This window comes from Lactuca sativa, chromosome 6 (genome assembly GCF_002870075.4).
Source record: "Lactuca sativa cultivar Salinas chromosome 6, Lsat_Salinas_v11, whole genome shotgun sequence".
Classification (NCBI taxonomy): domain Eukaryota; kingdom Viridiplantae; phylum Streptophyta; class Magnoliopsida; order Asterales; family Asteraceae; genus Lactuca; species Lactuca sativa.
In genome coordinates this window covers 193096406-193120355 of record NC_056628.2, presented here as the reverse complement: position 1 = coordinate 193120355, position 23950 = coordinate 193096406, and the positions used below count along the sequence as shown (strand labels likewise).

The 23950-nt window shown below is 34.2% G+C and overlaps 3 protein-coding genes across 3 annotated transcripts; 1 reads left to right on the top strand and 2 right to left on the bottom strand.

The window, feature by feature from the left end:
• The first annotated feature begins 244 nt into the window (after positions 1-244).
• LOC128126678 (uncharacterized) lies at positions 245-1699 on the top strand. The gene is made up of 3 exons (XM_052764509.1): positions 245-922; positions 1197-1373; positions 1451-1699. Exons 1-2 carry the CDS (start codon positions 540-542, stop codon positions 1231-1233), a joined length of 420 nt encoding a protein of 139 aa, XP_052620469.1. The 5' UTR covers positions 245-539; the 3' UTR covers positions 1234-1373; positions 1451-1699.
• Positions 1700-8302: 6603 nt separating this feature from the next.
• On the bottom strand, positions 8303-9054 carry LOC128126677 (uncharacterized). The gene is made up of 2 exons (XM_052764508.1): positions 8888-9054; positions 8303-8787 (listed from the first exon to the last, which is right to left on the bottom strand). Exons 1-2 carry the CDS (start codon positions 9038-9040, stop codon positions 8374-8376), a joined length of 567 nt encoding a protein of 188 aa, XP_052620468.1. The 5' UTR covers positions 9041-9054; the 3' UTR covers positions 8303-8373.
• Positions 9055-13660: 4606 nt separating this feature from the next.
• Positions 13661-17242, bottom strand: LOC111879632 (uncharacterized). Its single transcript, XM_052764813.1, has 14 exons — positions 17095-17242; positions 16347-16803; positions 16214-16248; positions 16055-16133; positions 15884-15959; positions 15627-15710; positions 15413-15534; positions 15225-15290; positions 14953-15112; positions 14673-14856; positions 14500-14583; positions 14278-14394; positions 14136-14187; positions 13661-14035 (listed from the first exon to the last, which is right to left on the bottom strand). The coding sequence occupies exons 2-14, from the start codon at positions 16728-16730 to the stop codon at positions 13883-13885; spliced, it is 1596 nt and encodes a 531-aa protein (XP_052620773.1). The 5' UTR covers positions 16731-16803; positions 17095-17242; the 3' UTR covers positions 13661-13882.
• Positions 17243-23950: the final 6708 nt, after the last annotated feature.

Genomic DNA, 23950 nt, shown 5'->3' with positions numbered 1-23950 from the left:
ATGGAACTAATCTGGAATACATATGTCCACAAGGAGGTATTTCTGAACTTGCTTTGATATTTTCTGAGTATATTAGTTATAGTGATTTTGTATCTTTGGTAAGAAGCAAAATTGGTTTGTTAGACAAATATAAAATTAGTCTTCGTTTCCACCATCCAGAATTAAATTATTATATAGCTATAGTTGAAGACATGGATATTAGAATGTTGATAAACGTAATCAAATGTAGTGGAGGAAGGGCTGTGAAAGTGTTTGTGGTGGTTGATGAAGTTGAGGAGGTTAATGGGGGTGGTGAAATTAGAAACCAGCTTGTTGGTAATTTATGCAGTTATAAAGGGAGCAACGATCCGATAGGTACTTTCAATACTCCTAGTGTACCTCAGTTTCACAGTGTTGCTGAAAATGTTAATGTTAGTTGTTCACCTATTCACTATGTGGATCCCGAGAATTACAAGTCTGTTGGTGATGATGATGTTGGTACATATCTTAATCATGTGGGTGGTCGTTGTGATGATGTTGCCGAACAAGAAGTTAAACTTATGAATAGGCGTGTGGTAGATAAAACTAAAAAGAAAAAAAAATCAAGTCAAAAAAATGAAAAAAATCATGTTTACGGGCATTATGTTGATGTTGGTGATGTATGTTTAGATATAACCGAGCTACAAAGCAATTCCGATAGAGATAAGTTGGGTGATGAAGTTAAAGCTAAGTTTCTCGATAACCTTTTTCACGGTATGCCCCCTGTACCAGCATGGCCAGTTGATATTAATGAAGATATCCCAACACAGATGGTAGACATGAATCTTCAAAAGATTCAATGTGAGAGTATATTTAAGAACAAAGAACTTTTAAAGCGGTGTATTGGTAAAAAATGTCTTCGAGAAGGTTTCCAGACGAGGACAAGTAGATCCACCAAATCAAGGTATGAAGCTGTGTGTGTTTTGAAAAATTGTTCTTGGTTACTAAGAGCAAAAGCAATTAAAAATTCTGATGGACTTTTCCAAGTGAATAAATTTGTTGATGTACACACATGTTCTTCAACATTGTTGCAACCTAATCATCGACAAGCAAACAAATATGTTTTGGGTGAATATGTTGCTGATGTTTTGGCTGAAGACTATAGTAGAGTTTATCGGGGAAAAGAAATTGTTAATGATATGAATGCTCAATTGAATATCAATATCTCATACCATCAGGCATGGCGTGCGAAGCAATATGCATTGTTGTCGTTAAGGGGTACGAAAGAGGATTCTTTTACCAAACTTCCGGCGTATTGTCACAACTTGGCCAAACATAATCCGGGTACTGTCACACATATTAAAACAGATGCTGATGATCGCTTTGAGTTTTTGTACGTCGCACTCGGTTGCTCGGTTAGTATTATCATATCCTAATTTAATTTTTTAATATTTATTTTGGTGTATTTGAGTAGATATACAATGTATTGTAGGTACGAGCTTTTGTCAATTTTTGTAAGCCGACCCTAGTAGTAGATGGAGCTCACCTAAAGGGCGAGTTCAAAGGTACCATGCTACTTGCAGTTACTAAGGACGGACAAAACCAAATATTACCGGTTGCATATGGTATATGCAAAAATGAGTGTACCGATTCTTGGACATGGTTTTTTCAAAAACTACATGATTGCATAGGAAATATGCAGGAGCTTACAATTATATCTGATAGGTCTCCATCTATAGCAACATCCGTTGCCAAAATTTTTCCTCACGCTCATCATGGAATATGTGGTGTCCATTTGTATTTCAACATAGTATCTAGATTTGGCAAGAGTAAGACGGTTAAAGGAATTTTTTGGGAGGCGTGTAGGGCGTACACAGTTGATGCTTTTGATGCTGCCATGGATGTTATGAAAAAGACAAAAGAACCAGTATGGGAGTACTTAAAAAGTATAAATCCAGAAACCTGGTCAATGGCACATTTTAAAGGGAACCGATACAATCTTATGTCGTCCAACAGTGCGGAGTCTATAAATGCATTATCTAGACACGCACGTAAGGTGCCAATACTTATGTTGATTGATTTTTTTCGTGCTACAATGCAACAATGGTGGTTTCAAAGACGTAACTTTGCAGGTATTAAGTAAATTTGTAATATTAATGTTTTATTAGTTTTGATGTTATTGATCTTAACTTCTTCATTTTGGCTGTTTTTTTAGCGGAAGCAACAACAACACTTACCCCTTGGGTGGATGAAGTTGTAAAAGAAAACAAGAAAACTTTTACCAAATGGGATGTTCGCATGATCTCAAATACGAAATGCGAGGTCAAAAAGGGGGCACAAAATGTGATTGTTGATTTTCAACATATGACATGTACATGTAGGCATTGGCAACTTGATTGGATACCTTGTGGTCATGTCATAAGATGTTTAACAGTGAACAATTACCAAGACTGCTCGAGGTTTGCATTAAATGCTTACCTTACCGAAACACTGAGGAAAACATATGAGGAATCAATAAACCCTCTGCCGAAGCCATCCGAATGGGAGATCCCCGATGATTTGATGATTGTTAAGCCACCTATAATGGATAAACGTCAGCCAGGCAGGCCAAGAAACACAGACCGCATTCTATCCCAAGGCGAGGGTCCAATTATAAAAGAGTGTTCTACATGTGGTCAACTAGGACACACGAGAAATAATTGTACTGGAAGGGCGTCCGGTAGCAGAGCAGGTCACATAATTTCTACTGCAGAAATGGCATATAATATTGGTGGTTCAGCGGGTTGCTCACAAACCTATAACGCTGATTTTGATATAAAACAACCTTGAAATTAAGAGTAATGACGAGTTATTAGCTTATTATGTATTGTAATATTTTTATTAACTCTTACAAGACATTGCTATGCTTTCATATTTTAGTTAAGTTTGTTGATTATAACAATGAATGAAGCCTTTATATTATAAAATATAGTTTGCAGATTTATTTTAACAGTTACAACATGTTATTTAAAAAAACAACAAACGATCCTTTGACAACCTAATCTGTTTCATGATAATATTACAACAACTTTGTAACTAATTTTTAAACTCAGGGAACTGCAACGGGTACTTCTCTTTCTCCATTGTTATATAGTTATCCCTAATTCTCATTTTGTCTTCGAAACGATCCTTTTTTACCATAATGTGTATCAACTGCTCATCCTTCTCAGCAAGCCGTTTTTCAGTCGTTTTGATTGCCTTCTTACTCTTTTTTATCCAATCTTTATGCTCTTTGATTTTGTTTTTATTGAGGTCAATCCATTCTTGAGCTTGTTTGCATTCCGAATCTATATCATTAGCAAGTTGAGTGAGAAGTCGGGATGACTCTTTCTCCTCTTCTTGTTGTGCTTCAGCCTTCTTTAATTCTTCAAAATTTTCATGTAACATATATGGCCCGGCTGAAGAGGGTGTAAAAAAAGGGTCTACCGAATCACAGTAGTAACAATCTACTTCGTTGCATGAGCAAATTTCGAATTTGTGTGAGGAACTCATAATAAAGTCGATATTGTATTAAACTGGAGCAATAAGTGGTATTTATACATACTAGACAGTAATGAGAAGTCCAACTTTGAAATGACTAGACAGTAATGACAAGTCACTGTAGTAACCTGCACATCCTAGTGGGACCCTTAAGTGACAAGAGATAAATGACAGTTTGACATGACAAAACACTGCATAAAGCTGAAAATCGTAGTCCAAATATAACCATTTCGTAGTCAAAGTATTAATTCATAGTCTATTTATTTATATAAATAGATGTTTAAGATCTATAAAACCAAACACCCAAATCACCTAAACGAAATGAATTCCCATTATTAGAAATGTCGTCGAATGCAACAAGTTCTTCGAATGAAGTACCTGGTTCCAATTCTGAAAGGCCATGGACGACAAACGAGGTGTTAGTTCTAACACGATGCTGACTAAGTGTTAAGGATGGTGAAACGTTACTTGCTCCCCCGCCTTGCCTAATTGGTGATGAATGGAGTCGCATCACATCTTTGTTTAACCATGAGATGGGAAAAGGACAAAAAAGAGAAAAATCAGATGTTGTTACTAAGTGGACGGATGTAAAGGAAGAAGTGACATGGTTCAATCGAGCATGTAGTTATGCGAAACGTAACAATGTTCGTTATCGTGACGAAGAAGAGTTCTTAGAAGTTGTTACAGAGTTTTACATCTGTGAGCATGACGGCAGAGACTTCGAATATGAGGAAGTTTGGAAGGTTGTTAGAGATAAAGAGTATTTCAAGTAGACCGCTCTAATTTGTGTTAAGAATAACCCATGGACTTGTGTTTTACGTTAATGCTTTGTCCGTATTATGTCGTTGTTTTTCATGTAATTGTTGTGATGTTTTTAATGGTTCATGGAATCCTTGTTACTAATGTATTCTAATATATTGTGATAACTAATGCAATGGCCATTTATTAACTCAAGTTAATCATACGAGTTGCTCACATAATAAACTAAAATATATTTTAAACAAATGAAATACATACGAAATACATGAAAATAACCTAGTACTCACATAATAAACTAAAATAGATTTTAAACAAACGAAATACATACGAAATACATAAGAAATACATGAAAATAACCTAGTACATGAAAATAACATAGTACTCAAATAATAAACTAAAATAGATTTTAAACAAACGGGATATATTTCAAAATATTCCAAGGGGCTTCAAACTGGAATTCCAACCCGTTACTTAATGACTTGTATTCCTCCTTAGCAACTTCCAAGATGACATCCTTAGTAGCATTTAAACGGGTGTCGTCAATTTTGATATAAAGATCGTTGAATAATAGAACTTCAGTTTTCATTTCATACCATCTTGCTAAGATGTCTAGTTCGTCACGATCGTTTCTTGTAGCCATTCGGTTTTCAGCATTGAAAATATTAGTTAAACGGCTCCAAAACATTGGATCGTTCAATTTGCTTGTCTCGTACACATGAATATAAGCATGTGTAAGAACCAAGAACTCTTCATTGCTCCATGATATAGAACTCATTTTGATTGAAACAAAGAGAGTAGAATCTAAAAAACAATATTTGAACAACTTTATTGGTTAATTTAATAAAGTATTGCATGTAACTTAAGGTCAATTTATAGTAGTTTCTACACAAAATCGCAGTCCAATCTTCTAATATGTCTGCAATTCATAGTCAAAATTAACTGACGAATGCAGTGTACTATACTTATAACACAACAGATCACTGTTCGAGTTGACAATTCATCCCCGGTTGAATGACAACACAATACATTGTTGCTTGAGTTGACAAGTCATTGCACCAGGAAAGTAAGGAGTCGTTATAAATAGATTTCAATATCCGTTGTAATTGTATTGTATTACTTCCCTCCTTGCAATTATGGACTCACCACATATATGGAGGAACGCAGAGGAGGTCGCTTTGGTTCAAGCTTGGATTACAACTGTAGAGGTGGATTTTCCACCGGGTCCCCCACAAGTTCGTGCTGGATCATTTTGGTCTCGTGTCTGTCATTTGTTTCACCATTTAATGAACCGCACTCAATATCGAAGAAGAAGAGATGTCAAAGCGAAGTTTCTGGATATGAAAATGAAGGTGAAACAATTTCAACGTATTTATAACGAGTTGGATAACGAACATGCAAATACGGATGAAGACATTCTACGGCAGGTGGCTTTGGAACTATACCGTTTTGAATATGATGGTAGCGAGTTTACCCACTTAGATGCATGGAATCTTTTAAAGAATGTCCCTTATTTTTAATATGCATGTTGGTTAAGTTAATTGTTTTTCGTTATTTAAGTTACTTGTTGTTGTATGTGTCTAGTCGTTACTATTTAATAAACGTCCATTTCTTTTAATGTATGTTGTTTCGTCAATAGCCAATATATAGAACGCAATAAAATATAAATGGGGTACATAAATAACTAATACATAATACGACATAAAATATAAACTGGGTACATGGATAACTAATACATAACACACACTAAAATAAAAACGGGGTACATAAAAAACTAATACATAATACTACATAAAACATAAAGGTGCTACATGAATAACTACTGCATTGAGGGAGGTAACAGGACCACCGTTTCATTTGGTATTTCCCAATGCACATGTGATGGTATAGTATTCACCAACTCAGATCCATATGCAAGTCGATACACATAATTAGTGAACTTGTAATCAACCATTCTCTGAATGGACTCAGATGTACGGGTTCTTAGACATGCTATAGCGTGGCCACATGGTATACCGCTTTTTTGCCATTTACCACAACTACATACCCTTCGTTCAACTTGTACGTTGTTGGTGGCAAAAGTGTCATCGACTTCAAATGTATCCCCATACAAACGTCTTGCATTACAATTATAAGACTTGTTGAGACTTTTTTGAACCTTACTCTCAACGTAAGGGGTCAACCCACCAGACAACCTCCCTGTAAAATTTGATATTTTAATAAAAATAGTAGCACAATAAAAAAACTAAATATAACAATCTCCCTTACCAGCCAGTTCGGCCCGTTCAGCATACTTTGATTGTATCAACGTGGTGGTTAACTCAATTATCGTTGTTATAGGAAACTCACGTGAGGATATAATTTGCAAAATTTCAGGGACGTCAATCGATTTAACATTGTAACGTATTTTTGGGAAAAATGCTCTTGTCCATTTTGAAATCGGTATATCGTCAAGCCAGTAAATTGGACTCATAAGCAAGGTGCAGAAAGGTGGTTTCCTACATGTACTTTGCAACCTTTCCAAACACAAGTAAAAATCATCAACGCTATATGCATTGCATGACTTCCAAAACAACGATTCGACTTCCGTATTGTTATGTCTGACAGACTCACGTATCTTTCGAGCTATATCTTTAGGACAATATCCAGGATAGGAATCCGGGTGGGCACTCTGAACACCATAGTCTATGTTATCACACAGGTTGCTTATGAAACCAACCTCTATGTCCTCACCTAAACAATCTCTTAACCTCATCATGAACCATCTCCATGATTCTTCACACTGTAAGGTTCCCAAACCAATTGCTAAGAGTAGTGGTTCATGATTTCCATCTAAAGCCACTGCGAAGTACATTGTTGTCAGAAAGCTCCCAAGAAGGGGTAAATAACCCACATATATCAGCGGTATCATGCACCTAAGGAAGGTACGAATCTACATAAAAACGAACACATATTAGTGATAAGTAAAAACTAATCGAGATACATTACCATGAAATATTATATAACTCAATAAAAGAAGTATGTTATACCACGCAACCTAAAGCCACAAAACAGAATTGAAAGCGGTTGGTATCGGTTTTCTTAATGGCTGTGAAGGTATTAGGATTTGTTCTTTGAAGGTTATGCAAGAAAATTGGTAGTTGAGAAAAGGTTCTTTCGCTGTAACTACTCATTTTCAATACCGATGATAGTGCTCTACAATCATCACACAAATGCAATATGAAACAAATGCAATTATAAATAGAAAATATTGTATCTCTACTGATCAAAATTCATAGTTTAACCTTTTAAATTCATAGTTCAACTTTTTGAATTCATAGTCAAACCAGTTCATTTCATAGTCAAATTTCACTAACCGACATGACAATACTACAGAATGTACTTGTCTGCATTTCATAGTTCAACTTTTTGAATTCATAGTCAAACCAGTTCATTTCATAGTAAAAAAGAATTGTCTGTAATATGATTTATTCTATAAATGGGTGTCACTCATTATGAAAAATTTAACTGAGAAAGTAACTCCGATTTAAAAGAAAAAGAAGGCTAATGGCATACTGCAATTGCGGAGGAGAACGTATCGTTAGGATTTCGGGTACAGCTAAAAACCCAGGAAGATTGTTTTACGTTTGCCCATATTTGGTATCATGTTGTTAACGTCATTCAAATTTAAACCCTCGTGTTTACATCACAAAAATTTATTTTCTTATTGTGAATATTAAATTTAACAGGGACCAAAATGCGAGTTTATCAGTTAGGTTGATGAAGAGAAGGACCAATCTTCTATGGTAATAGCTAAAGTAGCTAACTCTAATAAGCTCTTTCAATCAGAAAATAAGAAGTTAAAGATAGCATTGGTTTGTAGTTGGGTGTTGTTCTTGGCAGTTCTTGTTTACAAGTTGTAAGCTTTTCAATATTGTTTTTATGGTTTTGAAGTTGTTAGGTCAATAATTGTTGTATTTGTAACGTTAAAACAAATGTTGTAGTCGTTCTTATGTTGTATGTATTGATAAGTAATTAGTAGGTCATTAATTTGTTGTAATTGTCGTAACGTTATATTTTTTGCCATCCGTTGAGTAAACTGTAAAAATAAACTAATAATGAAATCCAACATTAATTTATATATACATTTATATAATCCAACTACATAGGACCAAGACTAGACCCCCAAATAATTTTTGCCATCCGTAGACGGAACTCTAAAGCTGCGTTCTTTGGGTCAATAAGAACACGTATTGGTTGACCTGAAACCAATTGCTCCATAAACATACAAAGAAAAACACCGCAATCTCCCAAATGACTACTTTGTTGGGGAACATTTTCTTCATAAATGAATTGCATATTCAATGGAATCCTTGGGATGTTCCTCCGGGCCCAATACTTAATCTTGTCCAAATAATTTGCCACCCGACGTTCAAATTTGGAAAAGATTCCTTCAGATTTGAATTTTTCATAAGCCCCTCTACCAAGACTGTCATAAATATGCACTTCCATTGACGCTAATCGTAGTTCCCCAAATAGCCAATGATTAGGGGATGAATGAATCGGCAATAAGACCTGTATAAGGATCAGAAAATAAAATTATGTTTATTTACATCACAATACAAAAACATAACAAAAAAACGATATTATTTTCAATATAAACTATTAAGTTTACCGTATCAACATTCCACCAAGCAACCATGAAGTTGGGGTACGTAGCAATACCAGCCATAAACGCCCTCCAGTCCTGTCCTTCTTCCAAAACATGAGAAACAAAAAAATTTGGAGGCATTATTGTATGTCGGTCGCTCTCAAACCGTCTCTCCATCAATAGTCGGTACCAAATGGTTATATGTTGCACACATGATAGTTTTGTTATTGACTAAAAAACAATTAACTTTTAAAATAATTAATTAACAATTAATTTACCGCTGACTCCAACCATCCGTCGTGTGTATGCCCAAACAATGAGCTCCAAAAATCTCTATCTAACACGAAATTAAACAAACGATGCTGGACATCATATGAATGCAATACATAATTTTGGATGACATCCTCACCGCCTGCTACGTAAGGTTGCAGGCGCAACATGGAGAAGTCATGAGCAACACCAAAAACTGGAGCAGGAACGGGGCTTGTTGATTTGATATCAACCTTCTTTTTTGTTCTTCTTTTTTGTTTCGGTGTCGTGTGCAACTAAAAACAATATTCAAATGTTTAAATCTATATCTTTCAGATAATTCACATAAACATAAAATCATCAGTTTATAAATAAAACGAATACCTTGGTGTAAGGAGGGCACAAATATTGTGATGGTTTTCGACTCCTCGGTTTATCGGGTGTAACTTCTTTGTCATCATCATCATCAAAATAATCTGCAATTCCCGTTATTATTAGTTTGTCTTCGTCCGGCACATCATCATCAAATTTGTTCCCCGCATTGTCATTCCTCTCCTCCCACTCCTACATTAAAAATAATACTTTATACTTAATAACGAAATACACATAATTTAATAAGCAATAATATCTAAATAAACAAAATATTTATATTAATGTAACTATAAGAACCTCTTTAACTTCACTATAATCATTTACATCAAACATATCATCATCAAATTTGTTCCCCGCATACTCATTCCTCTCCTCCAACACCTACATTAAAAATATAACTTTTTACTTAATAACGAAAGACACTTTATTAAAAAGTAATTATTAAAATCGTAAAGGTAACATCTATAACAACCTTGTCGTCTTGAATATCACCAAAAACATTTTCAGTTGTATTGTTTTTATTCATCACTTCATCTTGCACAACCTATATTTTCAAATATAAAATATGAACACAGGTATTCATATATGTTAATAAAATTTAATAAATAATGTAGCGTGTAACTAACCTGTTCATCATAATTTCTTTGTGACACTGTCGGATCATCAAAAATAATGTCGTTCCAAAATTGTTCATTATTCACTTCTTCAACAAAAACCTCTGTAGGTTGTCGGTTCATAAACACATGTTGCTTCAGTGCATGTAGCCGTTTCAACATCTCGTCTAGCTTGTGTTTCCCACTGCCCCGACCTCTACCATGAGAGCGACCACTGGACGACATACTAGACGAAGATTCGTCTTGTCTCCTAAAATGGTCCCGTACTGGAGATGGAACTGCTTTCCCTTCACCATATACATACTCTTGAAATGACATATAATAAGAAGATGTCATCTCACCATCACCCGGTAACATGTTTTGTCTTGGTGGTAGCCCCTCCTAAAAAATTAAACATATTAAAAATGCATATAAAAGTATAATAATCAAGTTTATTAATAATAAACGAAATATTTTTAAACTTGCATCTTTGACCAAATATTGTTCACGTCAACCCATTTCAATTTTTTTGTTCCACTCCATCGTTTCATCCGAGGCAAGTCTTTATTTTTTCTCGATGCAAATCCACATGCACGAACAGTCGGAATCATCTCATATATCCATATCTACAATTTTTTACAATTACAGTAATAAAAGTTAAAATTAAAATAAAAAACATAACAATAAAACAATTTAAATATAAGAAAATTTTTATACCCTTATTGGAGCCATAAATCCTGAGACGGAGTACTTTAAAGTTTGACCACGTTCAGAAAGTGATAAATAATTATGTATTTTATTCCATGTATCCTCAAGGTCAACATAAGTAAAATCCCAGAGATAACTACCCCAAGCGAAGCTAACAAAACAAAAAAACAAAATTGATTATTATATAAATTATAACTTTAATAAAATAGAACTTTTAACGTAAACAAAATATATCTGTTCCAGAGATCCAAATTCTCAGCAAAAAAAAACCAATCTTGTGGCACCCGATCATTAACTTCTTTACCCAAAAAACTTTCACACAAAACGTATATCAAACATACTCTAACTGCATCAACGTCGTCAAGTGCTAGGAATGTTCGATTTAAAATTAAAAGTTTCAGGTCGCCGATTTTCACCGAACTATTAGTATGGTCCGGAAATAGCCGTTCACGCAATAAACATCTTTTTTTACTGCTTATTAATTTTTCCGACCCTTTTCTCCCAATGTTTTTTGGATACTCCCCAAAATTGAAGCCGGTAATCAAACAAAACTCTTCCGGCCCATAAACCATTTTCGTATTGCCTACTCGAAAATATAAACGTTTTATTCCATCTGGAGATAAAACAGGGTCCGGCCGGATCTGATGAAGGAACATTTTATGAAACAATAATGCGTCCCCTTGTAAACGAGGGACATCAATAAAATAACCAAAGACGGTATCTCTGAAAATAGCACGTCGGGCATCATCTAAAACTTCAAATACTTCCCATATGTTACCGCTAGAGCCTTTTGAGTTCGCAAAGGCTTTCGTATTCATTAAACTAAAATCATGCTGCAAAAAAAACACAAAAACAAATTAGATAACTAAATTTTTTTTTTTAAAATATATGATTACGAACTGCAAATACAATTTCTTAATTACTAATATATATATATTTCCGATAAAAAAACAATAACATACACATATATAAATAATTTTCCAAGTTATACAACAAATATATTTACGATAGAAAACAATATCATACATAATTATATAAACATTTTATTAAACAAATTTTCAACTTAAACGACAAATATATCAACGACAAATTTTCAACTTAAACAAATTTTCAACTTAAATGACAAATATATAAACAATTTTTATCTTTCTAATTAAAACTAACATTTTATAACCATATAAACAAAAAAATTTAAAAATAAAACGACAACCAAATTAACAATTTTGCAAGTTATACGACAACTTTATACAAATTTTCAACTTACACGACAAATACAAACAATTTCTAACAATATATATACGACAAATTTTCAATTTATACAAATGTTATACTTATACGACAAATACAAACAATTTCTAACAATATATATACGATAAATTTTCAACTTATACAAATGTTATACTTATACGACAAATATATATACAAACGACTATTTTGCACTTTATATAAACAATTATACGATAATAATATATAAGATTTCAGGTTATACAACAACTAAAAAAACAACAAAAATAACAAATTGTAAACATTATCTACGCAGTCTCTACTTGCATTTAAACTTCAAGTATACTAAAAAAATATTAAAACTATCAAACACAACAAAATTACCCTTTTTTAACACTAAATAATACAACAAATGATAAAATAAAGAGATTGTTGACATTAAAAGAGTTAAAATCTAACAATATTTGCGGGATTGTTGACATAATCCTCCATTTTCTTCAAAAACTAGCCAAAATTCCGAGAGAAGCCCAAAGTTAGAGAGAGTTTTTGTGTAGAGAAGGGTGAAAAATGGAGAAAAAAAAAAACGTTTTTATACTCAAAATCGAGGGCATTTCGCAGATGAGAGCCATTTCGCAGATGGACCTCTCATCTGCGAAAGTACAAGCACCTAAAGCACAACTGTGCTTTAGGTGCTTGTACTTTCGCAGATGAGAAGGTCATTTCGCAGATGAGACCTTCTCATTTGCGAAATGGGTGGCTATTTTTGTAATTTCGATTTTTTTTGGCTATTTTTGTAATGCAATTAGTGTAAATGGCTATTTTTGTCATTTTCTCTAAAAAATATTAGTATTGAATTATTATTATTGTTATTAATTAACTAAAGATATGGATGTAAACTAATTAAGAAAAAAAATTCTTAAGAACAATTGTTTTTAGTTAATTTAAAAATATATTAATAGCAAATTTATATGATTTAAATGTTTGATTGTAAAATTCAATCCAACAAATAATGATTAATCATCTTATATACTATATATTAATATATTTCTTTTTGATCAAATTGCTTATCATGTTTATGTTTGGATTATGTTTCATCATCTTTATATTTCCATCTTGTTTTCTTTTATCAAAACTAATTTAAAATGTCTCAAAATCATTTCAAACATAAAAACAAGTTCTCTTGAGATATCATGTAAAAGAATTGTGTACAGTTATAGTTGTAATTTTGGAAGGATGTTTGACTATAGTAATAAAGACCTATTTGCCCTTGCATTCTCATTACAAAATTACACAATGACATTTAACTTCCCATTGTTTAGAAAATTGTCGCCTTTTTTTTTTTTTTTCTTATATCACAATCAGTTGATTCATATGACTATCCATTCCCATCACTTTTTGCGATTCTTCATATGATCACAACTAAAAATTCCATTTTTTCAACAACACACAATGACATTCATCTTCTCATCCTCCCTTAATGTGTCATAATATACATCAAATATTGTTGTAAAAAGATAAGACATGAATTCTGTCCAATTATAACTGCAATATATTTATCGCTCTTCTCGTTTTGAAATTACCTTTTTTTTACTTATTTGTGCAGTAGATATTTTGACCTTTTGAACTTGTCAAAATAATTGCAATTTTCATCTTTTTAAATGGAACAAAAAAAGAAGCAATTTTCGCCTATTATGTCAAACACATTACAACCTATTGAAAAATACAGTTGATCTACAAGTATATCTACGGATTCAAGCTAAAAGAACCAGCCAGTTTAAAAAACTAAAAACCCAAAACTCATAAAAGTAAAGTTGCAAAATTGGATTTTACAATAAAAAAAAAAAAAATTCTATTTCAAAGTTTAATTTATTTTTCAATCAGCATCTCCAAGTCCATCACTCCCATCTCCTCTTTTGGATATTGGTGCATAATTAGAACCCGGTTTCTTCCTCTGTGAAGCTATTTCTGCATTTTTCCTTAACACAGCACCTGGTGATGGATAAGGTCGCTGCTGAAACAGAGGCCCCTGAAAATGAAATTTCATATTATTTATTTTATTCATTAAAAAATATGACAAATACTTCAGGGGCAAAAATGGAACAAACAAGTATATAACAAAACCATACTGTTGCAGTTGTATCTGCAGCTCTTGGCTGCACTCCTTTCAGCCCAACCACCCTAAAAATAAGCAACACAAATTATCAATATCATCATTATAATTATTTTTATTTTTATTTTAATTATTATTATAATTATAATTAATCATACCAGCCACCACGAGGGGCATCTGAATATGCACTTGGATCCATGGGATCCACCTCATCATCCTCAGCAAAACCACGTTTCTTTCCCTCTTTTTTATTCCCTTTTCCTGAAGGGGGTTTCCTACAAATCCAAAGATTTAAATATATATATATATATATAATTATCACTTAAATAAAAAAAAATACAATAAGCTAGAATTTGAGAAAGATATAAATAATATAATACCTTGACTTAGTTGCATCATTGGAAGCTTGATGTTGACTTGCTGCAATCATAGACAGGTATTGAGATTCCGGAAGGTTGAGAACCCTAATTACAAAAACAAATTATAATAATTATTATTATTATTATAAAAAATAGAAGTTTGAAATCAAACATGATAAATGTGAGACAAGTACCGTGTGCAATGACAACAATACCCCCATGACTGTACAAGCCCTACCCCCCACCCACCACATCCGCAGCATTTCTTTATATCTACTGACTCCACCACGTTGACTTGTTGACTTAAGTCTGCTGCTTTCTTCTGTGGGTGTTCCCACTGTGATACGTTGGTTTTTGAGTTGTAGTAATATTTACAACCTGTTTAAAACAAAATAAATAAAATAATAGTAATTTGTAATATTTAGAAAGTTTAAATAAAAGAAGGAAGATTTATTATTTTATCATATTACATACCACTTGTCTCATCAAGTACCTCTTGCCAATCTTCTAGAAGGAATGAAGGTGATGCTGGCTGTGAGTTTAAGGATGTTCCAACAGGTTTTTCCCATTGACTTTTTCCAGACTTTTCATTGTAATAAAAGACACAGCCACTTGTGGGGTCCCTAGATTCAATCTGCAAGAAATAGCAACGTATTTACATCCATTTGTTTATTTTAATAAAATGCAGAAATAGAAATATCTGAAAATTTCAAAGTACATTGCTATTTTTTGTATTTAACACTCACCCATCCTGGTGGCAATGTAGAAGGTGCCATGAGTTCAGGTGATTGCTTGACTTGATTCTTCAACTTCTGCAATATAAGGTAGGAAGAAGACAATAAGAATAAATCATAATATATATATATATATATATATATATATATATATATATATATATATATATATATAAAGAAAAAGATAGAGACCAAATTACATTATCAGACTCATCTTTGAGAATTCCCCTAGCTTTCAGCTTTTGCTTGAGGAACTCAGGCAAATCATTAGGTTGTTCAGAAATGTTTTGGCCTGATTCGTGTTTTTCATTGCCATTGCTTCCTGTGGTTAAAAAAGATAAGAAATTTGTAGAGGTAAATATATGAAAATGTTAAAAAAGATAAAATATTTCCTTATTTCCATCATTAGCTTACCAGATGATAAAGTGTCTGGCTTTAAAGCACCATAATAAGCACCACCACCAGGTACTCCATATCCATTCCCAATTTCCACATTACCTACAACCAATGTAAATACTTAGAGTTTATATGTTTATTTTTATAACTACAAGAATTGGTTTGAACATTAGGCACCACAAACTTTACTACAAAAGCAAACCTTCAATCCATAGAGTTTGAAAGAGTTAATTTTTACTATATTAGTAAGAAAATGGACAAAAAAATGAACTTACCTTCTGAAGAGGCTGGTTTTCCACGCTTTAATGACATCTGAGACCGATGATCTGTTGTTATCTTTAACAGATGTTCCTATGTAAAGAGGTTTGAATAAAAATTTTAGTGAATCATTTGCGTAGAATATTAGAATGATAGCTATAAAATCTTAATCTTGTTGATGTGAACACCTTTATAGCATTAGGATCATGGCGTCCTGTAAAGATGTCTGAGTTCTCTTCATGTGATCCACCTGCAGCCCTTGCTTCTCTAGTTCACAAAATACCATTTTAACATTATGATTCTTTCCACATGGTTATCACAAGTTAAAAGAACACAATAAATTATACCTTTGATCAACTATGACTTTCTGCATCACAATGTCCTGAAAATACAATCAAATTGCTCCAGAATCAGTTAAAGAACCATAGAATGATAATACGAAAAGAAGGGAGTAAAGTAAAAGTGTATATTTGGCAATACTTGTTCACGTAGCACAGCATCCTGGGCTGCAGTTTCGATGTCAGTGGGATTTCCCAAATGCTGCTCTCCATTTGAAGCTCCACTTATCTGAGAAGTTTCAGAGCCAATAGTGGCATTGAGGGGAGTGGGAAACTGAGAAGATAATGGAGGTGTATACAGTGCTTGTTGAGGTGAACTATACTGTGGATGGAAGTTTCCAGAGGGAGGAGTGTGGGCCACATTAGAAGGGTGAATAGGGTAACCATATTGCTGGTGACCATTAACAAAATTTTGGAAAGATGGAGGAGGATGATGAGCAGATTGATTTGAAGAGACTAACTGTGGTGAAGAATTCGGTAAGCACTGCACACCAGGTGGGAGAGGTTCTTCGTAGTTGTTAGCCATGAACTTCAGAGGTTAATATGAGTGTATGGCAGAGTTCTTCAGCACATTGAGGTAGCAATAAAGCAGAACTCACCTGAGAAACATCGTCAAGAAAAAGTTTATCACTTTCTTGCAGAAAACAAGAAATGCGTAAATATACTATAAGAGAAATATTCACAAAATACAAGCAACTCTAATTTCAATATCTAATTCATTCAACGTTACTACTCAATACCCCAGCATCAACCACAGTCCAAAACCCTAGGAGAGAAATAAACATTTGATGATTTTCAAATTAGTTCGTTAGGGAGTTATACTACGAGATTTCGAAACAATTATGAACGTAAACTAATGTTTATTGAAAGAGTTGATACGCAACACATACCTGGATGTCGATTGCCGGAAGCAAGAGAAATTCCGGTTGGAATTCTTCGGGTAATTTTGCGGCAGAATTTGTACTCAGAAATCGCCGACGAGACAATTTGTTCCTTTCGTAAATTCCAATATTGGCCCCTGTAAAATAACCAAAGTGCAAGATAAGCCTCCTTCTAAAGATTTCAATTTTTTGGTCCAAGATATATGTCAACACTTCCTACCTACGTAAAAATTTATTTAAAGGGTATCCGATAAATTGGTCATTAAAGTTTTTATCAATTCGGAATTAAAAAATGTTAAATTATACTTTATAAAAAAATAGACAAAACTTCAAAAATGGTCCCTGTGGTTTTCAAAAATATTAAGTTTAGTCCTTAATTTATAAAAATCTCACGGATGGTCCCTGTGGTTTCAAAACTTTTAATGTTTAGTCCTTGGGTCTAACTCCGTCAGCTTTCTACCGTTAAGTGAGGGGCATTTTCGTCATTTCAATACACAATGACCATTTATGAGGTTTTCTCTATTTAAAAAAAGAAAAAAAATATAATTATTTAATTAAAGGGCCCTATCCTCTCTCTCTGTCTCTCTCTCTCTCTCTCTCTCTCTCTCTCTCTTCATTTGCTTTTCTTTTTCGTCTCTCTAAAAAAACATTCAAGAAACACTTGATAGGTTCCTTTCTACCCCTCACAATTGAAGTCCTAACTTAGTTTAGCCTCACCTGCATTTCTCTCTTCATCAGTTACCGGCCAAATAGATTGAACCATTATAGCTGCCTTCAACCCCTTTTCTGCCTAGAAACTGTAAGCACATCAAACCCCCGCTCAATCCACAAAGCTTGAAGAACATAAACTGCTGCCAAGATTTGAAGAAATCCGAACGACCTTTGTCTGAATTTGTGAAGGCCTGAGAAAATTACTGTGAAGATCAGAGAGAATAATTGTGGATTACTTTTAAAAAATTACTTGAAATTTTGGGGTTTCGTATCCACAAATTATGCAGTGTAACTTGCGATTTTCTGTTGACCAATCGCGACCTAAATGTTTCTTAATTGAAGATTTGGCTTTATGAGATGATACAACAATCTTCCATGGACGATGCGATGGAATTGGTGGGATCTCCAGCGATGGTTGAGCCAATCACAAGGGGAGGGAGAGACACCAATTTGTGGTGACAGGAAAACGGAAGGGCCCAAGCGGAACGGTTGTCGATCAAGGGGGTCCACCACCGATGCTCAATCGGATTAAAGAATGAAGAAGAATGGAAGTGACAGCTGTCGTTGATTTCTTCTTTGACTTGGGCTGCTCCGACAATTCTCAATTATATTACTTCTATCCGACGATGAAACTCGAAAGGAGGGGGCAACTGCAGTCGCCGATCAAAGTAGGGTGTTTGGGGGTTGAGCTTCGACGGGAAAGGTGGAGAGGGGGTTAGATCAGAGGCGGCAGTCCCCATTATTCTGCTTCTTTTTTCCGGTGAGCCAAGGAAGAAAATAGGATTGGGGTTTTTAGCGGCTGTGAGGGGGTGTTTGGGTGGAGCCTCTTTGACATGAACAGTGGTGGAGAACGAGGGAGGTTGTTGCCTCTACTTGACCAGAAATACAACCTCATGTAGAGGTTTCTTCCACCATGAGAGAGAGGACGGGGCCCTTTAATTAAATAATTATATTGTATGAGAGAGTTATGATTTTTATACGGACTTTAATAGTTTAAACCTATAAAAATATAATTTTAACTATTAAAGGAGAAGGTTTTCCTTAGGGATACCCCCCTCCTTCGAAGGCTCTTCCGCATAGTCCTGCGATCCACAAATAGATGCCTGGGACTATGCCTTCCTAGCCGCATGCAAGGAATAATGTAAACGGGGTGGGTGAACCCTCATAGATATCAGGTGCCCACATATATAGAGTCAAAAGAGATATAGAATCTGAAGGGGAGGGGGTTTTCTTCGCTCGAGAGATGGAATAGATAACCCCCCACAAGTTTTGAATTCGCCTTGTGAATTGATATAAATTATGACATGCATCTCTGAGTAGAGTTGCATGGCCAAACATCATCCCAAAAACGAATCAGCTTACCATTACCCAACCAAAGTCTAGCCCAAGTTCTGGCTGAAAGTCTTTCTGTATCAAATAAGACCTTTCTAGATGCATGATATTTAAGAGGTGGGTTGGTCAATCCATTTTTTCCATTAGAGAGGTACTTAGCAGCCAAATATGAGCACCGTGGCTTTTTATTTTTATTTTTTATTAAAGTGAGAATTAGTCGATGAAGTCTAAATGAAACTTGTAGATATCGTCGATAGCTACGCGCAGGTATAAAGAACGTCAAAAACGGAGCTTGTATGAAAAACTACAAAATTTACAAAATCTGCATTTTGCACGATGCGCTTCTAGAAGGTGGCAACGCAGACCACATAGAAGCTGAAACGTGACACAAAAATGGATGGGGAAACGTCACCTTATGTGTGTGACGCGTAGCTTAAAAGACACAGTGCGTCCCCCAAAAATCGTCTATAAATAGGATGAAATCCCCCCTCATTTCTTCCACACCTCCAAAACTCTCTTTTGGAATTTTTACTTCTTTGGTCCAAGTTTTCCCTAGATTCTTGAAGTTTTAGCCGAGCCCTGAGTCATCGAAGAGATAGAAGTGTTCGGGTCGAAGTTCTGCCCACGACCTTTCTATTTTTCGCTAGAAACCCTTTGTAGTTAGGCTCACTTACTACGCGTTAAGTGTAACTTATATTTATATTTATAGTCATTGTTATGGATATATAAATAAGTTTTATCAGTAATTCCAGTTATAATGTTGATTGATCTACTTAATGTTAGGGTGTAAAGTTCTCCTTGGATGTGGCTTACCTTCTTGTAATGTGTAATGGGTTTAGCTTTTCCTATAAATAGGAAGTGAGTGACTCCCATTTTATGTACGACCCATTTGGAGAGTTTAGTTTAATGAGAGAAATAACAATACCCACTTGTACTCTTACTATTGTAATGGAGCATAAAATTATTTTATTTACTCTTTGTGTTCTTTATGTTTGATTGATTCACTTGATCTTTACTATTCCCCACATGTCATCATAATCCGGGTCACTACAATTGGTATCAAAGCGGGTATTCTTGAAGTTCTCAAGAATTGATCCATGATGAAAATTTTTGATTTGGTGAATCTCAAATGGGTGTACGTTCTTCATCTTTGAGAGAGTTTTTGTTTTAAAAATCGAAGTTATTCCTTGATTTGATTCAAATTTTGATTTTCCCTCTCTAGAATACTTGTTAATCTCACTTTCTCTCTCTAGAACTTGGTTCATGTTCACTTTCTCTAGAGATTTCATTCATAATCACTTTCTCTCTAGAAACATCAAAGTTCTTGTAACCATGGTGTATTTGGCTTATGGTTCTTGGATCGTGATGATTAAATATGTCAAATACAAAGTCAGTGAGAAACAATTTTATGGGTTATTATTGAAAGGCGAGTTGATTACATGGGAAACTTTGATTTCTTATGGAGACTTGAAAGATGATCATGGAAAGTTGATATTTCAACCTCTTTTGAAGATTGGAAGTTTGATTGAAATTTCCACGAATATGTTCTCTTGATCTGAAAATCAAAAGGAAGGAAAAGAAAGAGAATTATTCAAAAAGGAACGTGCTTCTCTTATTGAAGAATGAAGACCCAAATGATCTTCATGTTCTTAAATTTTTTGAAGTTCAAGAAATGGGAATTCAATGTGATTTTCATGAAGATTTGAAAGTTTTTCGTTCAATTGGAGTTCAAACCGAAGAATGCATGAATTCTTGTGATTCATTTCAAGGAATGGTGCCATATAGAAAGCCTTCAATCCAAGAAGTTCACATATATCAAACTCAAAAAGATTTGATTCAAAATTGCAAAGTTGAAGTTGTCAAGAATGATTTTGTTCTTAAATTCAAAACTTCAAGATCTAGAAAGATGAAAAGGAAGAAAAAGAAGAAGAAGATCAAAATCAAGAACAATTGGGTTTCTAAACATAAATCTTCAAAAGTTGTCTTGAAGCCGAAATCTATGAAACAAATTTGGGTTCCAAAGCAACAATCATCAAATGTTGCATTGAATTTGAATTCCAAACCCAAAGTTGTCGAAGATTCTCATGAAGATGATGTTAGATCTTGGAAAAATGAGAAGAACAGATTGTACAACATGCATCGTGGGTGGTACAATGTGAAGATTGGAGATTTTCTTGTTCCAACTAAAGAACTAAGATCTTCCATAATCGATTCGAGTATTGCAAATGGAAAAAAAAATTATCAAGACGGTTTCTCAAATTCTCAAATGGATTCCGAAAAATTCATGTTGAAATTGATACCTTGTTCTTGAAGATCCGTTGATGAACGGTCCAGGTTTTCTCCAAATTCAATCATAATTTTGATTCGTGCTTTCGTTTTTTATTTTTGATCGTCTTGACTCGTTGGATCAAAATTGTTTCAACCCCATTGATGATTCAATGAATTTCTTTTTAGATCAAATCCAAACATCAAATTTGATTCAATTAATTATTGAGCCCAAACAAATCAAATGATATGATTACTGTTCATCCAACCAAAATTAGACGAAATCTCATAATCTGTTACTACCCACTTAATCCAAAATATGAGCCCAAAAGTCATTCGATTTACTGTTCATCATTAAACACAATTCGAAATCCAGTTGATAAAAGATTGAGAGCGATGTTCATTCAAAGCTCGATTTTGATTGGAGTTGCATCAAATCAAATTGTGAGGTCTAATTCCGACTTCATATCGATTGGAATAGAATCGAGTTACTTGATGTTATTGTCTGATATCGAATGGGTTAAAATTGGATGAGTTTGACGAGAACGAGCTTTGTTCATATTTGGAAACTGATTTGGAGTCGAATTCTTCTACATGGTGAAATCGATTTCGATGGTGAAAGCCTTTAGCTTGGATTCAATATAAAAGTTAAGAATCGAGTTGATGAAGAGTCAGAATCAACTACTTGGAATTGAAAACGATTGGTGATTGAGAATTCGACTGGTATGATTGGAAGTTGAATTCGAAATCGAAAGTGAGTTGATTAGAGTCGATTGGAGTAGTTCAAGGTGTGAATCATAGTTTCGACTTATGTTGAATTGTATCAAGTGGATATGGTTAAATCGATGTCGACTGATGTTGGTTGTTAGTTCGAATCAAGAGAAATTAGAGTCAAAATTGAAATGGTGTTGTGTCAAGTCAACCAAGCTTTGTTTGGAGTTGAAATCCATTTTGACAGATGTTGGTTTTTTTAGAGTCCGAGTCATTTTGGGTTTGATAGCTGAATTTGCTGATGATTGGACTTGAACTTAAATTTGGCTGATGGATGATGGTAATGTTAATTTGCGTCGAATTCACTTTGGTATTAGCTTGTAAGTCAAAAGCAAACATTTCGAGTCAAATGACTTGAAGTCGAACTGACAAATGGCTTTGGAGCCGAACACCTTGAGGTCACTGTCAAATTCGTCTATATGGTGAAATCGATTTCGATGGTGATGGTCGAAATTGAGTTCGACTGCTATCGGCTGGTTGAGTCAAATTGAATTGAATTTAGTGAAATCGAAATCGAATTGGAGTTAAGTCGAACTGGTATTGCTTGGAGTTCGATGTGTTTGTTTGTTGGAGTAGTTCGAATCGTGTATTGGGGTGCTGTTTGGAGTAGATGTCGAATTCGACCCATGATGTAGTTCTTCGTTTCAATATGAAAAGCGAATTGGTGAATAACAAGTATTTTGATTCGAGTCCTTATACTTTCAACAAGTTGACATAAACTAAACAATTTCGATATGGGGACACTTTTTTGAGAAAAATGAAAAATTTTCATTTCGAATCCCTGAAGTTTCAGCAATTTGATAGATTTTACACAATTTCGACATTGGGGTATAATTCTGAGAAATGGGAAAATATTTTGAATCTGGTCCCTGCAGTTGATGCGAATTATCATTTTGTGCACAATTTCACAATTGGGGTAAGGTTTCGCAATGGAAGCTGTTTTGGTGCAATGTGTCACACCTCAAAACCGAGAACGGTGGAAACGTTCTGGGGTGGAGGACGTCATGTAATGTATCACAACAATGTAAAGTAGTAAACAAGCAACAACATCATCCATTGCATTAATAGTATAATTTTAATTACAAGTGTGTTCTTTCATAGTATAAGACAACATAATGACTAATCAAAATAAAAGAGGAGTCTTGGCTGTTCCGTCTTCATAAAACCTGGTCGTTGTACCTGTCTATTTGTGACCTGAGAATACGAGTTATTTTGAAAGCGAGTATCATCAATAAAGCTGGTGAATTCATAAGTATTAATGTGTCTTTGATTTGTAAAACTGTGAACTAAAGACTTGTAACATTTGGAGAAAAGTTTGTATAAGTATGAAAATGTTTGTAAGTAATTTTAAACGTTTGAAAACCCTAGAAAATCCCTATGATTCCTACTAGTATAAAAAGTAGTCTTCTACCAAGACCTAACTGTTTTGAAAGTAGTCTTCTACCAAGACCCAACTATTTTGAAAGTAGCCTTCTACCAAGACCCGACTGTTTTGAAAGTAGCCTTCTACCAAGACCCGACTGTACGACCATTATTATTATTATGTAATCTACCTCATCGATTATGTGAATATGACACATGGTAAAGGTATTAATAATTTATTAACTGAAGTTTTATCCTTTTGTAATTGTCGTATAAGTACTGTAGTATTTGTAATAAGTGACTACTTTTGTACTAATTTGCCTTAATTGAGGGTTAAGGCATAATGTGATGGCTAGATCCCATACTAAACGCTCCCTGTCAAGAGATTTTGGGAACCAAACGCGACCGCTGCATGATTGCAAGC

What these genes read in the sequence shown, in the direction of transcription:
- LOC111879632 (XM_052764813.1), bottom strand. Translation starts at nt 16,730, where the DNA reads ATGGCTAACAACTACGAAGAACCTCTCCCACCTGGTGTGCAGTGCTTA. An exon ending in ATGATCCTAATGCTATAAAG is followed by an intron (nt 15,960 to 16,054) that starts GTGTTCACATCA and finishes CTCTTTACATAG; the next exon opens with GAACATCTGTTAAAGATAAC. An exon ending in GCCAGACACTTTATCATCTG is followed by an intron (nt 15,535 to 15,626) that starts GTAAGCTAATGA and finishes TTTTAACCACAG; the next exon opens with GAAGCAATGGCAATGAAAAA.
- LOC128126678 (XM_052764509.1), top strand. Translation starts at nt 540, where the DNA reads ATGAATAGGCGTGTGGTAGATAAAACTAAAAAGAAAAAAAAATCAAGT. An exon ending in AGTAGATCCACCAAATCAAG is followed by an intron (nt 923 to 1,196) that starts GTATGAAGCTGT and finishes TCATACCATCAG; the next exon opens with GCATGGCGTGCGAAGCAATA.
- LOC128126677 (XM_052764508.1), bottom strand. Translation starts at nt 9,040, where the DNA reads ATGGAGAGACGGTTTGAGAGCGACCGACATACAATAATGCCTCCAAAT. An exon ending in CTTGGTGGAATGTTGATACG is followed by an intron (nt 8,788 to 8,887) that starts GTAAACTTAATA and finishes ATCCTTATACAG; the next exon opens with GTCTTATTGCCGATTCATTC.